Genomic DNA, 17,768 nt, shown 5'->3' with positions numbered 1-17,768 from the left:
AGCATCACCCTTTAATGAGAAAGGAAATAATTTGAGAATAAAATAGTAGCGAGTTTTCTCATCATGAGTAAAAAGGGTGGCTATATCATTCAACTTAGTAAGATGTGCCACAACAGTTTCAGTTTCATAACCATGGAAAGGATCAGATTCAACCAAAGTAATTAAATCTAAGTCGATAGAGAATTCATAATCCTTATCATCAATAAAGATAGGTGGAGTAGCAAACTTAGGATCACATTTCATTCTAGCATTCAGAGATTTTTCTTTATATACTTTTGTAATAATGACTCAAGATCATCTCTATCATTACAAGCAAGAATATCTCTAGTTGTTTCTTCACTCATAACATAACCTACCTTAGGAAATTCATATCTAGGAAGCTAGTTCTAACAAGTGTTTCAGGAGTTTCAGTTTCAAGCTCATCATCAGATTCAACAACATCATGTTGTATTACTCTAGCAATTTGTTCATCAAGAAATTCACCAAGTGGCACATCATCATTATCAAGCAAGGTACTAGCATCATCATAAGCATAATTCATAGTATAAGTAGCATCATCAATAACTTGCGACATATCAGAATTAATAGCACGTGGTGGTGTTGCAAGTTTACTCATAACAGAAGGTGAATCTAAAGCAGAACTGGATGGCAGTTTCTTACCTCCCCTCATGCTTGAGGGAAATATCTTAGACTTAGGATCCTTCAGATTCTTCATAGTGCTAATATGATAATAATCCCAAGCGACTCAACAAACATAGCTATGCTCCCCGGCAACGGCGCCATAAAAAGGTCTTGATAACCCACAAGTATAGGGGATCGTAACAGTTTTCCAGGGTAAGTATTTAACCCAAATTTATAGATTCGACACAAGGGGAGCCAAAGAATATTTGAAGGTATTAGCAGCTGAGTTGTCAATTCAACCACACCTGGAGATTAATTATCTGCAGCAAAGTGATCAGTAGCAAAGTAGTTTGATAGTTTTGATAGTAGTGATAGCAGCAACGGTAATAGTAACAGTGATAGCAGTAATTTGTAGCAAGTGTAACAGTGATGATAGCAATAGTAACGCAGCAAGATCAATAAGGATATATTCGTAGGCATTGGATCGGTGACTTGTTGGATGATATTCATCATGTGACAGTTATAACCTAGGGCGATACGGCACTAGCTCCAGTTCATCGATATAATGTAGAAATGTATTCCGTAAATAGTCATACATGCTTTATTAAAAGAACTTGCATGACATCTTTTGTCCTACCCTCCGGTGGCAGCGGGCTCCATATTGGAAACTAAGGGATATTAAGGCCTCCTTTTAATAGAGAACCGGAACAAAGCATTAACACATAGTGAATACATGAACTCCTCAAACTACGGTCATCACCGGGAGTGGGCCCGGTTGTTATCACTCCGGGGTTGCCGGATCATAACTGTAGTAGGTGACTATAACTTGCAAGATCAGATCTAAAACATGGATATAATGATGAATTCATAAACGGTTCATATCTGAGTTCATGGCACCCGGGCCCAAAGTGACAAGCATTAAGCATAGCAAAGTCATAGCAACATCAATCTAAGAACATAATGGATACTAGGGATCGGGCCCTAACAAAACTAACTCGATTACATGATGAATCTCATCCAACTCCTCACCGACCAGCGAGCCTACGAAGGAATTACTCACTCTCGGTGGGGAGCATCATGGAATTGGCGATGGAGAAGGGTTGGTGATGACGAAGAACGAAGATCCCCCTCTCTGGAGCCCCAAATGGACTCTAGATCTGCCCTCCCGAGGAAGAACAGGGCTTGGCGGCGGCTCTGTCTCGTGGATCGCGATAATTCTTTCTCTCTGATTTTTTTCTAGAAATATGTGATTTTATAGTATCAGGGGGGTCGTCAGCGGGGCCACCAGGTGGGTACAACCCACCTGGGCGCGCCAGCATAGGGGGGCGCGCCCTGGTGGGTTGTGCCCAACCAGGGGCCCCTCTCTGGTGGGTCTTGGCTCCAAAAATCCTTATTTATTCCATAAAAAATCCTCGCAAAGTTTCGTTCCATTCCGAGAACTTTTATTTCTGTACAAAAACAACACCATGGTAGTTCTGCTGAAAACAGCGTCAGTCCGGGGTTAGTTTCATCCAAATCATGCGAATTAGAGTCCAAAACAAGAGGAAAAGCGTGAGAAAAGGTAGATACGTTGGAGACGTATCAAGGGCCCAGAGATACCTCTCCGATACACAGAGTGACAAATCCTAATCTCGATCTATGCCAACCCAACAAACACCTTCAGAGACACCTGTAGGGCATCTTTATAATCACCCAGTTACGTTGTGACGTTTGATAGCACACATGGTGTTCCGCCGGTATTCAGGAGTTGCATAATCTCATAGTCAGAGGAACATGTATAAGTCATGAAGAAATCAATAGCAATAAAACTAAACGATCATTATGCTAAGCTAACGGATGGGTCTTGTCCATCACATCATTCTCCTAATGATGTGATCCCGTTCATCAAATGACAACACAAGTCTATGGTCAGGAAACTTAACCATCTTTGATTAACGAGCTAGTCAAGTAGAGGCATACTAGGGACACTCTGTTTTGTCTATGTATTCACACATGTACTAAGTTTCCGGTTAATACAATTCTAGCATGAATAATAAACATTTATCATGATATAAGAAAATATAAATAACAACTTTATTATTGCCTCTAGGGCATATTTCCTTCACCTTTAAGGTGTCAAAATCTAAATATTGCGTGGGTAGGATAGGATCAAAGGGCAAAATTGAAACACCCAGCCCTCATGCTAAACGTGTGGCATATATTCCACCATAAAAATAGCCACTGTTAGCGTTGTGCTGAAGTCTACGTGCAACAATTGCTTCAAGGTTATAATTTCTTTCACTGGTGAGAGCGGTGCATATCAGGCTCAAGTCTGGAGCACAAAGTGTACAACAATCTTGCTTGCCTACTATGCATTTCCCATTAAATAATGCAAAGTACTGGATTGCGGGAAAATGAATGCTCTTTATTCTACGTTGTGTCACTCCCCTCGTCTCACCGCAGCAAAGACTAGTTAAGAATGATTGGTACTCAGCCCTTGGCGGTTCGTCAAGCGAACCCCAGAACGGGAGTTTGCAGTGGTGAGCAAAATTCTCTAGTGAGATGGTAAATGGATTATCATAAAGCATAAACGACACCCTAGACTCACGGGGATGGAATTTAAATCCTTTGACGAATAATTCAGTGAGAATGTGGCGATGTTCACACTTATCTGAAATGTAGGGACCGAGATCGGCATTGTGAACATATTGCTCAAATTCCTCCTTAATGCCCACATGCATCATATACTCATCGCAAGGACATAAGCATGTTTTGGTGGTGGCATCTCGTGTGGAACTTTCACTTGGTTCAATATATGACCGGGGAGCGGAGCTGTCACTAGAAGATGCCCCCGGGGATCGCCTCCTCGAAGAACTCCTTCCAAAAAGGTTCATCATATTCACGTACAAAATTTTTGAGTGACAAAAATTTATCAACAAAACTTTACAAAAATGATACCAACTACTCATAGGGATACATAGAGGCCATAGAAAACATTCAAACTACTTATAACTCTAAGAATTCAACATGCAAGCTCATCTACAGCAGCACCAAGAGTAGCTAATTATTCAAAATATAAACCACTAAAACAAAAATTAATTGGACAAACGGTGGAGTCACATGCCAAACAACAGTCCCCCGAAACAGTTTCAGAAACGGAGCTTCGAGCAAAGAGATCGAAATCCGCGATTTTGAGAGCAAGAACACGGGAGAGAGAGCAATGGAGATTTTTTCTGGAGATGAGTGATGATGTGGTATGAAGAGATAAGTGAGAGGGCCCACGTGGGTACCACAACCCACCAGGGCACGCCTGGGGGTCCTGGCGCGTCCAGGTGGGTTGTGCCCACCTGGTGCACCTTCCTTTGATATTATTTGCACCAGAAGAATTCACAAATATTCAAAAAAAATCGTATTAAATTTTGAGGGCATTCTGAGAACTATTATTTTTTGATCATTTTTTATTGCACGGGAAATTCAGAAAACAGACAAAACATGGTATTTTATTTTATATTTAACTAATAAAAACAGAGAATAAAAGTAGGGACAGAAGGTAGTGCTTACTAAATTCATCAACTTCATACCGCTCAAAAATGATCCATTAATAAGGTTGATCAAGTCTTATTAACAACCACTTTCGATTAGCATGAAACCGAAGAACTTTCGTAAGTCGCTAAGTTACCTCAATGGGGATATGAATGTCCCCAACAATAAGCATTTCATATTTCTTTTTGACGATAGGTAGAGGTATCTTCCAATAGTGATTGTCGGAGATTTATCAATAACATTAATACCATTCACTTGGAATTGTTTCTTCGAAAAGTGCACCGTATGCTCATTACCATCTATTTATCTATTTATATATAAAAAGTAATATACGATCTAACCAGAAAATAGATAAATATGCTAGAAATTACCCAAATAATTAGAAATATCTAGCCGTTGAATCTAATATATCGTTAATATTAATTAAATCTCGGCCAATAAATTCATTAATGCTTTCCACGCCTCCTCCCGTCGTGTACCGCTTGCACCTAGACCTACCTAGACCCACGATCCATGTAAAAATCATAGCTCCAATTCAATCGCCAAAAAAACTGTGATCGGATAAAAAAAAGTGATAACCGCCACGCCTTCTCCGCAGGATTCGTCGGCGTCACATCCATGTTCCAGACCAGAAGGAATCAGCCAAATCATCCCAGGCGGTTCCCACAAGCATGCGTCCGAATTAGAGGCAGATTGATTAAAGGCTGGATCGATTCTCCGAGGCTATCCAATTGAAGGCTATACTACTTTTTGCACCTTTTTTCTGCATAGCTATTTTGTTCTTTAATTAGTCCTCTGTAGAACGTATAGAAGTTGATGAAGCACCATGTTTTCCTTTTCTTTTCAATTCAATTCAATCTAATGTTACATCTTACATGAAAGGACAACATGCATCCGAGAAGAAACTATTGTTTTTTTTAAACGGAGGCATAAGCTTTGTCTCATCTATTAATTAAGAAGGAGAATAGAGTTTGTTACACACCACCCCAAATACAAAAAAAGGACATTACTCTTCCGGTATTATGTTTCCCAATTTTTTCGCACCCGCGATAACCCAAAGTCTAGCCTCCCTTTTGATGATACTGAAGATGACCGGTTCCGGAGTTGATTTGTGTTGGAATACACGAGCATTTCTCTCTTTCCAGATGGTCCAGCCGACTAGCATGGTGAGGGATGCCATGGCCTTTCTATTGGGGATGTTGCTTCCGGACATGTTTCTCCACCAATGCGAGAGTGAGTGCAAGGTTCCCCAAGTTGCCGTGTCAATCACATGAAGACCGAGCCAATTTTTGATAAGGTTCCAAATCCTGACGGTGAACCGACACTTGAAAAAAAGATGTGCTCCACTTTCTTGCACACATTGGAAAAGTGGACAGAGTCCACAATTTTGCCAACCCCTCTTGGCGAGCCTGTCGGACGTCCAAATCCTATTACGGGTTGCAAGCCACGCAAAGAATTTCACCTTTGGTGGAGCCCAAACGCCCCAAATGTAGTAGTGGAAGGTGGTGACCATAGATCCAATGAATTGTGCGCGGTAAGCCGATGCCGGAGAATAATGCCCACTCGTCGAGTGCTTCCAAATCATCTCGTCAATTACATCTTCGCGGAGGTGGGTGTGGTGAATTTGCTCCCAAAGCTCAATAAATTGCCTAAGGTGCTCCATGGTGTGAATCATATTGAGTCTTAACTTGCGAATCCAAGCATCGTCCGCCAAGGCCTCCTTGACTTTCCAATTTTTTCGCGATGAGGCCAAGTAAATGAGGGGAGCAATGTCCTTCGGTCTCTTCCCATTGAGCCAAGGGGAATCCCAAAAAGGGGCAATGGCACCATTGCCAATTGATATGATGGTAGAGGCATAGAAGAGGTTGATGTCCACTTTGTCGGATGGGTTCCCCATACCCACCCAAAGCTTGTCCGTTTCTTTCCACTCGTACCAAAGCCAACGTAAGCGCAATGCCCGAGCGAACTTGTCGAGGTCAAGCACACCGAATCCCCCAAGGTGTTTTGGGCGGCACACGGTAGCCCAATTAACCTTGCACTTGGCACCCGTGATTTTTTCTGTTCCCGCCCAAAGGAAGGCCCTCTGGATTTTGTTGATGCTCTTTATGACCGGTGGCGGGATGATAAGCGGAGTGGCATGGTAGATGACTTGCGAGGTGAGGACGGATTTGACAAGGTTACCACGACCCGTAGTGGTGATGTTTTGCCCATCCCAAGGGACAAGCCTTGTGGCAACCTTGTCTTCAAGGAATTGGAAATCTGCTCTCTTGAGTTGCCATATGGAAAGGGGTAGGCCCAAATACCGGATGGGAAAATAAGCTCGGGTCGCCGGCAAGTTATGGAGGATCTCCCCCAGATTGTGGTTACCGCACCGAATGGGGACAAAGGAGCTCTTTTGGAAGTTTGTCTCTAATCTGGTGACCTCACCAAAACAGCCCAAGATGGATGAGAGGTTGTCAATATCTTGCTTGATGGGAGCCATGAACACCATTGCATCGTCGGCATATAGTGAGGTCCTACACATAACCCCACGACCTCTAATCTTGTGAAGCAACCCATGCCTAGTGGCCAAGTCGAGAACTTGTTGGAGAGGGTCAATGGCAATGACGAACAATAGGGGTGAGAGTGGGTCTCCTTGGTGAAAGCCCTGGCCGTGCTTAATTGGGGGGCCAGGAACACCATTGAGTAGGATCCGAGAGGTAGATGTGCAAAGTAGGGCCGCAACCCACTCACGAAACTTTCTAGGGAAACCTCTCCGTTGTAGAAGATCAAGAATGTAGTCCCACCGCACAGAGTCAAAAGCCTTCCGAATGTCAAGCTTGAGAGGGATGGATGGCGTTTTTCTTTTGTGGAGCCGACGAGCAAGGTTGCGCACGTACATGAAGTTGTCATGAATACTTCTCTTTTTGATGAAAGCACTTTGGGCCTTGGAGATAAGGTTGTCCATATGAGGCCCAAGACGGATCGCAAGCAACTTAGCAATGATCTTGGCTATGGCATGGATTAGACTAATAGGCCTATAGTCACCGATCCCCTCTGCCCCATCCTTTTTGGGCAAGAGCACAACGTTCGCCGAGTTAAGCCAATGGAGGTTGGTAACATGGAGGTTACCAAATTGGTGGATGACCGGCATGACATCATCTTTAATAATGTCCCAACAAGACTTGAAGAACATTCCGGTGAACCCATCCGGTCCGGGAGCTTTGTCATTGGGCATTTGCTTGATGGCATTGTGCACTTCCTCCATCGTGAAGGGTTCATCAAGCGTACCAAGGTCGCACTCTTCAAAATGAAATTGATCCCAATTGAAGTCCTTTTTCCTAGCATTACTCTTTCCAGTTGGAGAAGTGGTCAAGAATGATTTCCTCCTTTCTCTCATGCTCCGTGACCCAGCCATTATTGTGCTTCAATCGGTGAATATGATTTTTTTCGCCTCCTAGCGTTTATGCACCTATGGAAGTATTTGGTATTGGCATCGCCCTCCCGCAAATTGGAAATGCGGGCACATTGTTTCTTCCTTGAACGCTCAAGGACCGCCAAACTGACCACTCTTTTCTTGAGACGAGCCCGAAGATCATGTTCGGCAAGGCTTAAGGCGCGAGATTCTTGTGCCACATCAAGCTCAAGAATGATTCTAAGGGCGGCATGCAGATGGAGTTTGGACTTGGAGAAGAGGCTTCTACTCCATTCGGAAAGCCGGACACCGGTCTTTTTGAGCTTATGGAACAACACTTGATAAGGTTCGGTGTGCACCGAAGGCTCATTCCAAGCCTTATGCACAATCTCATTGAAACTAGGAAGGGAAGGCCAAAAAAATTCAAATTTAAAGCTCCGAGGTCTTCTAGGGCCATAATCATTGGCAAGCAACAGCGGGCAATGGTCCGAGAGCGACGAGGACAGGGCATGAAGAATGTGAGTGTTGAAGTGAATGTCCCATTCGGCGTTGCAGAAAAAGGAGTCAAGCTTGCACAAAGTAGGATTTGTCCTTTCATTGCTCTAGGTGAAATGACGATTTTGAAGGTGGATCTCTTTGAGCTCACATGATTGAAGGGCGTTGCGGAAGCGGGTGATGTGACTTCTATTAATATTGCGCTTATTTTTGTCACGGGCCCGATAGATTTGGTTGAAGTCGCCTAGGACCAGCCACTTGGATCCGGATGCGGGCTTTTGGGTGATCAACTCAGCGAAGAAATCATCCTTTCTCGAGACAGTAGAAGGACCATAGACGGTGGAGATCTTGAAGGTGGTGCTAGACTCACGCAACGTGACCGAGGCGGAGAGGCAGAATTCCAGCGCCACAATGTCATTGATGTCAATGACGGAATCATCCCAGATCATTAGGATGCCACCACGGGTGCCCACCGCCGGTAACTGGGCGTAGCTACGAAGGCGAAAACCTCCCAGATATGCAGCAATGAACTTGTCAACGTTGTCTAACTTGGACTCTTGGAAGCACACAATCTGACAAGATGAAGCTGCAATGGTCTCATGCACAGTAGTTCGACGGTCCAGACAGTTTAGACCCCTCACGTTCCAGCACAGAATGTTAATAGATTGTTCTAACATTAAAAACTAAAGCATCTCCCATGTCTGAGCAGCAATGAAACAAAGACTGCTCAAGCAGCAGCATGTTGCTCCACCTCCTCATGATCGAGCGCCTGCTCTCCACCATGGCTAATCAAGGCATCTTCAACAGCCTCCGCTTCTTGATCATCTAGTTTGAACAGTTTCCTCAAAGCCAACATCGTCGAATCAGAGATCTCTTCCTTGAACAAGTTCTTTAGCGCCTCCAGAGCAGCACCGGTGATGTTCTGTCCGTCCTGGACAATGCCCAGGTTGCGGCACACCAGAGCCTCTGCTTGCAACGCGATGGGGGGCTGACGAGCAAGAGCCTTCGTCGACAACCTAGCGCTGGAGCGCTTGAGCAGCAGGCCACCATCCGAGCGGCCAATGGTCACGCCCGCCAAAGTTTTGCGTCATGCAGCCGGCGGCCTAGGAGGCGTCCAAGCCGGCGAGGGGAGCAAGGCTGCCTGCTGCCTCTGGAATAGAGGCTCCAGAATCGGCGGCAGCACGTCCACGCTGGAAGGTGCAGGAGTAGGAGCCTGGGGGGTGTGGCGTCGGTGATGAAGGGCGGAGTCTGTGTAGCGGAGCTCATCACGGGAGAGGCCTCAAATCCTGGAGGGCGCGATGCAGATGAAGACGGTGAGGGCAGCACGGGCCTAGCTGGAGAGCAAATGCGGAGAACTTCACTTGCAGTAGAATTAGCCACCAACACGGTGGACGAAGGCGTTTGCTTGGGCGGGGAAGCAGCACGAGAGATCTTCACTGTATGATCAGCAGCAACATTGTCAACAGACTGACGGACAACCCTGATATCAGCGATGCTTGAGCCGATAGCAGACGCAAGGGCCACCGCCACAGCCTTGCAAGCAGCATCGGACTGTGCCCCCGCGAGCCAAACAGTCGCCGCGTGACCTGAGTAGAACGGTGCTTGCAGCAGCACATCTGGAACAGTGGAATCTTCCACCTGTAGAGCAGCGTCGCTGAGGTGCGGCCATGACGACGAGGGCAGCGTCTGGGCTTGCGGAGGAGCAGGCCAACCACGAGCCGGTGGCCGGGGAGCGAGTGGAGGCACAGGTGGTGCTGCCGCAGGGTCTTCAAATCGCTGAGCGGACGCCACGCGTTGGTGCATCCTCGAGCATGATGGCCGGGCTGGAGGCAGCGAGAGCACCTGAAGGGGTCCCGACAGGTTGCAGCACGGTGACCCGGGGCGAGACAGCGGCAGCATCTTCCGCGCATCCAGTCAGGAAGGGGACGCCGAGCGGGGGCCGGAGCAGGAGAAGGCGGGGGGCGCGGGCCACGCCTGGAGCACACGAGCTGCCATCCCACGCCGGCCACATCTGCATCAGGCCCCGCATCCGCTGAGGAGCCGCTGTAGGAGGACGATGCGGCGCCATGAACACAAGGTGACGGAACGACGATGATGGAAGCCACCCGCGGCTGGGTGCCCTGGAGCTCGAGCGGCGTCTCCGGCACCATCTCCTGTGGCGCATCCTCTGGTATCTGGCCTTGGGGCGGCAACGAATGGGTCCGGCGACCCGGATCTGGCGCCCTCCTGTCCCGGCAGCGAAGATACGCCCGCAGAAACAACCTGCGGGATGAAATCCAGCGGCAGGCAAGCCGGAGGAGGCGGCAGCAGGCAAGGGCGCGAGGGGTTGGTGGCCGGCGCTGCCGCCGTGGCCGGCGCCGGGATGGGATGGTGGGGCGGCTGGGTTGGGGACGGGTCGCGGGACATGGAAGCTAGTACTAGTAAGAAACTATTGTTTCATTACTAATAGATTAGAGTACCGATGGACATCTACATAGTAAAAGATTTACATCCATTGTATCAAATACATAGGGAGCTATCTTCGGCACAGATAGTTTACCAAAAAGAAAGATCTCCTTCAAGATTCACTCAGGTACTCCTGCTACGCCGACACACCCAAGCTTCCTGGAAAGAACCCTGCCGTTCTCCTCCAAGATGTCCTGAATTTTAAAGGTCTGCCCACAAAGCGCCGACCTGGACGCATACGTACTTCATGATGGACTGAAAACCGACTTCTCCCATCGCAACGACGCGCGGCTGCTTGACGCGGATGTTGGACCTGACAAGCAGCCAGAAGTGTTAGACCTGACGGGTCAGTAAAAAAGAACTGGGATGTCCTAGCGCGGGCACCATCTTCATCGGAATTGCCATTGCGCTATGCAACGGGAACCCAAGCCGAGTCAGGTATTAGATCGATCCTCTAAAACCTTTGCATGCATGCCTCTTTTTTCCAAGAACTGGTATGTTCTTTAATTGATAATAATACTCTGTAGCACACCTAGAGGTTCATATGCACCCGTCCTTTTCATGAATCCCCTTTGCTCTAATTAATAGCACATATATAAGTTTATATTTGCGTTGCCAAAATATGCCCAACTAACAGGTTTAAGCTCAATTCGGCAAGCCACTTACTTTTACTTCCATTTACCACTATTGTGTTTGTAGAACATTGTACATAATATTGAGGATTGCCCGATCAACTCCAGCCAGCAATGACACAACCTACATCATTAGTTCCGTCTAGCGACAACACCACCTCCAGCAGCTACCATCTTCTGCACGAAATCAAGCCACCTCCAGCAGGATCCATATTGGAAAACTAGTAAAAATAGCTAACCAAAAGTATAATGCAAGTATTTTCTTTATAAAGCATACTGGAAATCCAAGGAACAAAAGTCATGAATGAAGCAAAAAAAGGTTACAGAGAACAAACTTCTCAATGATCAGGTATTTCACTTCTCATCTCTACATGTGTTAAATAATTGTTGTTATTTTACGAATTTCCAAAAAATGCAGGCAAATATTTTCGAAAAGAAAGTATGTCCGCATGTACTTAGAAGATGATTCAAATAAAGACTATGAAGAAACTTCACACATGGTAAAATTCGTACCGACACCAAATTTAAAAGAGTAGCTGAAAGAACACTTTACACATGTCAAAACTTTACATTTCTAATTTAAGAAAAACAAATGTACTATTTTATATTCCAAACTATAAGGTATAGTATCTTACCTTACAGGCAGGACAGGACGAAAATCATGACCATTTTAGCATTGGCGGTATCAATGACGAGGTACTCTCATTTAAGAACATATTTTTAAATGTTCGAACGGAAATGCACTAGCACCTTGATGCTACAATGCCCCATATGCATCTCTGAACACAATTATTTTTCTATTAAAGCTAGCCTAGCAGGGAAATTATGTTACTGACATTCAAATTTTAGTGAACGAATAGGACTAAAAATCTACATGAAAAACCAAAAAAGGGATGAAATGCAAAAATAGGAGAAAAGAATCGACAGAAGACAAGAGGATTAGGAAAGCACCTGGAAGGAACACAAGCTAGAACAAGGCAGTAGCAAGTGCTAAACAACAACTTAATCCCCTGGTTGTACTTATACAAATATATTCTAGATACTCTATATACTTCGTACTCCCTTTGTTCAAAAATATAAGATGTTCCAATTTTTTTGTGAATTGGATGTATATAGACATGTTTTAGTATGTTTGTTCACTCATTTCAGTCTGTATGTAGTGCATATTGAAATATCCGAAACATCTTATATTTGTGAACGGAGAGTAGTAATTTGCATTGGCATACAATTGCGTTTACTTTAGAGTCCATGAGAACATGGATTTAACTTATTATGTGTGCATGCAGACAAATCCACTTTGAAGACTATGAATGTTTAGTCGTGCTCATCTTAATATAAATGTGTGCAAATTCTATTGATATTACATCTTCTGTTCTAATATGTACTTAGACTTTTTTTAGTATCAAAAGGAATTGATAAAGGAGGCATTTGTTTATAATGACAATAGAATCAAAAAGGAGGTGTACTCACTTGGTTATGTAAATCCGTAACATGCCTGATCCGCATAATCATTCCTGAAAGTTACGAGATCGTTATGATAGATGTGCGCCTCTCTAACACGCATTTTCACCTTTTACCACTCATATTGAATGAATGATTACAAATATGAGGACAGATAATATTAAATTTTTAAATAGGGGTTCACGTTATTAACCTACTGACTAGCAGCATCCATGGACTATAGGATTATTCGAATCTCCATTGTATCACATGACTAAATGGTCGAGATAGAAAATCTTGGTGGTGCTTTACACATATTGTGTTTCAACACATCAAACATGGAGAGACAAAACCAATTTCTCTCAACTAATTATCAATTATCAGTTTTGTAGTCTAAGGTACCATCATCCATTATCTTTTTGGGAATTGTAGCGACCAGACCTCAAACAGTCTGTGCTGCTGTGCACCAGTGTCATCCCTGGATCAGTAATGCTGATACAAATGGAGGATTTATAACAGAGTAGCAATCACACACTTATTACAACGAGTATCTCAAGAGAGAAATAAGTATGACAAATATGGCTTAAGGCCATCTAAAAACGATAACAGCGGAAGACTTGGAAGATAAGTGAGTCCATCAACTCCAACGGCATCACTAAGTATAAGACCACGACCTAAGGCACCTTACTCGTCGTCTGAAAAGTCTGCAACATGAAACGTTGCAGCCCGAAAACGGGTCAGCACATGGAATATGCTGGCAATGTAACACATAGAGAGTAATGAATATAATAATGCTATACTACATGCATATATGGCTGGTAGAAGGCTCTATGGTTACAGTTTGGCAAAAAGCCAATTTTTCCCTACTGCAAAGGAATAAATTTTATTTAACTATCATGGTGGTTGTTAAACATTGAGATGGTTGACAGCATCTCAATCCCAATTAAGTATCATCATTAACCCAACAAAATTAATTAAAGTAACATGATGAGATTCACATGATAATCCAAATACTAGATACTCAAGATATCCATAACCGGGGACACGGCTAATCATGATTAGTTTGTACACTCTGCAGAGGTTTGCGCACTTTTCCCCACAAGACTCGATCGCCTCCGCTTGATTCTCGCACTACATGATGTTTGAGAAACGGATGACCTAGACACAGTCTTTCAGAAACAATAACTCTTTACTCCGGGTGGACAGTTACACCTACTTTCCCCTACATCTGCTAGCCCACCTCTTCAAGAGATCATGTAACCTACTCAACTATGCTAGAGCCCATAATAGCTTGTGGCTGCACACGGAAGTTTCTAGCATGAATAATCTCATGATCCCTTTGAACTTGGGTGGCGGTCCAAAAGAAAAACAGGCAATCCTGGAATACCCAGGTACCTCAATCCACCCAGATGTGAGTTTTAGTTGCCACCTTAAGGTTGACCATTAATTAGCAATCTCACATCTGTCATGGTAACACTCAAACCCAATCCACGTCTACTAGCATAGCATAGCAATATGAGCAAACGTAGAAGTAACTCCCAAGGTTTGATAACAAAACAGGTAATAGGTACTACCTCAACTACTTCCCAATACCCACAATTTAATTAGATCCTAATCATGCAATGTTTGAGGATTGGTCTAATGCAATAAAACTGGGTAGTAAAAGAGGTATGATCAAAGTGTTACTTGCCTTGCTGATGATCCGTGAAACCTAGAGATTCGAAGTAGCAAGCGGCGCACTCCGGGTACTCTATCGCAAACAAATAAGCAAACAATAAGCACTCATCTAATGCACAGGTAAAACTCAAATAAAGATCTAACCAGAAAGTTCAACTTAAGAACTCCGGTTTGCAAAAAGAATCGAATCAAACGAAGCAACGAAAGTCAAACGGCGAAAAAAACAAGCTTCGTTTACTAATCTGGATCTAAGTCAAATTTTACAGTAGCAAAAACTTGTTTGAATAGGTTAAACGGAAAGAGAATTTCGAGACGAAACTCTAGGCGCTTGAATCGCCTAATTCCGATAAACGAGCTAAAAGATAAACTAAAACGAAAAACACATCAGAAATCGCGATCTGGGAAATCGCGGAAAATCCGACGAAAAAAAAACTGACGAACAGTCAAACGAACGGACGTTCGTTAACTGCGCTAACCGGTGAACACGTTCGTTAAAACGAACGGATCGGTGAACGTTCACGAACTAACTAAACCGATCTATAAAAAAATCTAGGGTTTCAAAAAAAATAAACCGAGGCGGTTTTTAGAAAAAAAACCGGACGGTCGGCGGCGGCTGCGGCTACCTCGTCGGGGCAACTCCGGCGGGGCTCGGGACGGGCTCCGGCGGGGCTCGGGGGGGTGCGGCGAGGGGCGGCGGGGCTCGGGGAGGCGACGGGCGACGGCGAGGGGCGGCGGGCGGCGGAGTCGGGGCTTCCCGAGGCGGCGGCGATAGGCGGCTCCGGCGCGGCTCCTCCGGGCGGCGTCGGGCGCGGGGCGGGGTCGGGATGAGGTGAGGAGAGGGCGGCGGGGCTAGGGTACTTAAGGAGGGGGGGTGCCGTGGGGAAAGGGTAAGGCGGCGGCGGCGTCGTCCCCGACCGGGACTCGGGCGGCGGCGGGAGCTAGGTCTCCGGGAGGGAGACGGCTCGGGCGGTGGGCTGGGCCGTCGGCTGGGCTTCGGCCCAGTCGGCGCGCTCGGGAATTTTTTTTAAATAATTTTGCCGAACCTAAGAAAAATCGTAGAAAAATAAATAAAAAATCCAAAAATGCCAAAACAAATTTTCACCGTCTAATTAAAATAATTAGAACGAGATGAACATTTTCTTGACCCAAAAATGGAGTTTTGAAAACGTGCAATTTTTCTAATGCAAATAAAATCCGAATAAAATCAAATATTTGATTTTAATATTTTTCCTCCAATATTTCAATTATTTTGGAGAAGTTATATTTTCTCCTCTCATTTATTTTAATGCGAAATATTTTTCGGAGAAAAAAATAATTAAAACCAAAATCCTCGTTTCATTATTTGATAAAAATCAAATATGAAAACCGCGAAAAATTCCCCAACTCTCTCCGAAGGTCCTTGAGTTGCTTAGGATTTTCGAGGATTTTGCCAAAATGCAATAAAATATGCTATGCAATGATGATCTAATATATAACATTCCAAATTGAAAATTTAGGATATTACAGGAATTTACTACATAAGAGTTGTCCATGCAGTCAGGTCAAGTGCATGTATACACTGATCAATACAAAACAAATGATTTGGTCAGGCATAAAAAAAGATTTATTAAAAAGAGCATGCGCCACTACTTCCATACATATGAACTAGATGGGTGTGGACTTGAACATTCCCCAGGGCAGAGGCCATCTTCTTCGCCGTGAACTAGATGGATTTTCAAATCCTTTTATATAACCATAAGTACATGGATATGATGTACTACTCCGCATAAGCATTGGAAACATGCATCAGCATTTGATGGAAATAGTTCAATAATATCAAACATCGACACTCCATATCATATGATATTTCAAGCCTATTCTATAGTACAATCCAATCAGGGTCAGAGCTTAGTTAAGGCAGAATTGGGCCATAGCCCACCCAGGTCTTTTGTGATTTTAATAAAAAATATGCTTCGGAGGCCAATCAACTAAGCAAAGCTAATTCGCTACTCGATTGATCCAACGCGTCCAAGCAAGTCGCAGGAGGCAACGCTGCAGCAAGCAGCGGCCAGCCGGTGACCAAGGCAGTAGCTTAATTTTTTTCACCCAACTGTTATTTAAATTCTACAAATTGCGCCAGGGAGCCAAGTTTTTGTGTTTTCTTTGAGCTGGCCTGCCCAGTTTTTTCTTCGAAGCTACGCCACTGAACCCAATGGTTATATATTATATTGCAATTAGACCTAATTTTACTATTCAGATATTAAAATCACAAATACACTCAATATTTCCTTAATTTTGTGAATATTAATAGGCGTAGGGGGCAGAACTCTACCAATTTCACTCACAAGCCCGGAAAAAAGTGGAAAGGACATAAACTAAATAACATTTTGCCTTAAGTTGTGTTAGGCGTCCAGAACTTACTATCGCCAATTTGTAGATGGAAAAGTCAATCTGGATGAAAATCAACAAAAACCAGTATGCAGGATAGTAGTAACATTTGACACTAGCAACTAGCAAGCAGTACCTTAAAGTATATTTGGTCAATCATACAAAGCCAAAAAAAGAGAAGAGAGATGGGGGGACCTGTAAGTGGAAGAATGCAATGCCGAAGCCGGGATGCGGCAGTTGAGGATGAATACGATGCGTAGGCTGCTCGCTTGGGAACAGCATTGACGCCTCCGGCTTGGCGCTTGGGGACGGACAACACCCCCAAGATTCCCAAAATCGCGCAGGAGCTAAGGGGAACGAGATCCACTACTTCATCGCCTCCATGGACGCAGACTGGAAAGGAACCGCGAGTTCGACGAGCTCGCATCCTCCATCACGCGGCTGCTGTTAGGGCCCTACTCCCATTGACCGGCCCGGGAGATCGATGAGGCACACGGGGATCCAAACCAAGCACCGCCCCAGCCATGAGTGCGTGCAGGTAACGACCAGGAAGTTGGAAACCGAGGGGGAGCTTGGGGGTGATCCTCAGATCCGGTGGATCCAAGCTGGCTCAGCCTTTCCATGGCTGGCTGTGAGCTCCGAGAAGACAAAGAAGACTCAAGAAAGGTTCATATTGGTGGGACCCCTGAAGCAACAATACGTGCTAATCTATACTCCTATATAGTATTACCAATAACAAGTCATATGGACCGTTGGATCTTCCTAATCGGACGGCTCAAATTTAATGACTTGTGTTACACGTCTACGTGGCTGCATATGGACCGTTGGATATGTCAATCTGACGGTCTACATTGCATGGATTCGCTGACCCTTCCCCTGTGCTGCGAGCCTGCAACTGACAGTTGTAGTAGTAGCAGTTTCCAGAATGTACACGTGATTCTCCCTGCTTTCTTTGTAGCATGCTACTGTTCAGAAATTTCCAGCACTCCGGTGATACATGTAGTACTAGAATATAGTAAGACTAGGAGTACTAGCAACTACTCCACTAGCAAGCACGCATCATGGCGAGAGAGAGAGAAAGCATGTGATGATGCAGCCTGGGTATAGGCGCACAAGCCGAAACCAATTGTTTATTAAGTCTGGGTAAATGCAAACAAAGTAAAAATGTAATATAT

General features: G+C 44.7%; 1 protein-coding gene across 3 annotated transcripts; it reads right to left on the bottom strand.

Moving 5' to 3' along the window:
* Positions 1–10,450: 10,450 nt before the first annotated feature.
* Positions 10,451–17,266, bottom strand: LOC123180611 (uncharacterized). Of its 3 annotated transcripts, XM_044592686.1 has the most exons (4): positions 16,789–17,266; positions 14,240–14,299; positions 12,580–12,623; positions 10,451–10,790 (listed from the first exon to the last, which is right to left on the bottom strand). In XM_044592686.1, exons 1-4 carry the CDS (start codon positions 17,018–17,020, stop codon positions 10,614–10,616), a joined length of 513 nt encoding a protein of 170 aa, XP_044448621.1. In that variant the 5' UTR covers positions 17,021–17,266; the 3' UTR covers positions 10,451–10,613. The 3 variants fall into 3 exon arrangements, 1 of the variants encoding a protein (XP_044448621.1); XR_006491142.1 differs by lacking the exon at positions 14,240–14,299 and having other exon boundaries at positions 10,451–12,623; XR_006491141.1 differs by lacking the exons at positions 14,240–14,299; positions 16,789–17,266 and having other exon boundaries at positions 11,144–13,191.
* Between the last annotated feature and the right edge of the window lie 502 nt (positions 17,267–17,768).

The sequence above is a fragment of the Triticum aestivum genome, chromosome 1D (assembly GCF_018294505.1).
Source record: "Triticum aestivum cultivar Chinese Spring chromosome 1D, IWGSC CS RefSeq v2.1, whole genome shotgun sequence".
Taxonomy (NCBI): domain Eukaryota; kingdom Viridiplantae; phylum Streptophyta; class Magnoliopsida; order Poales; family Poaceae; genus Triticum; species Triticum aestivum.
Note: the sequence above shows the minus strand (reverse complement) of the source record. Positions and strands in the feature narration are given on the sequence as shown.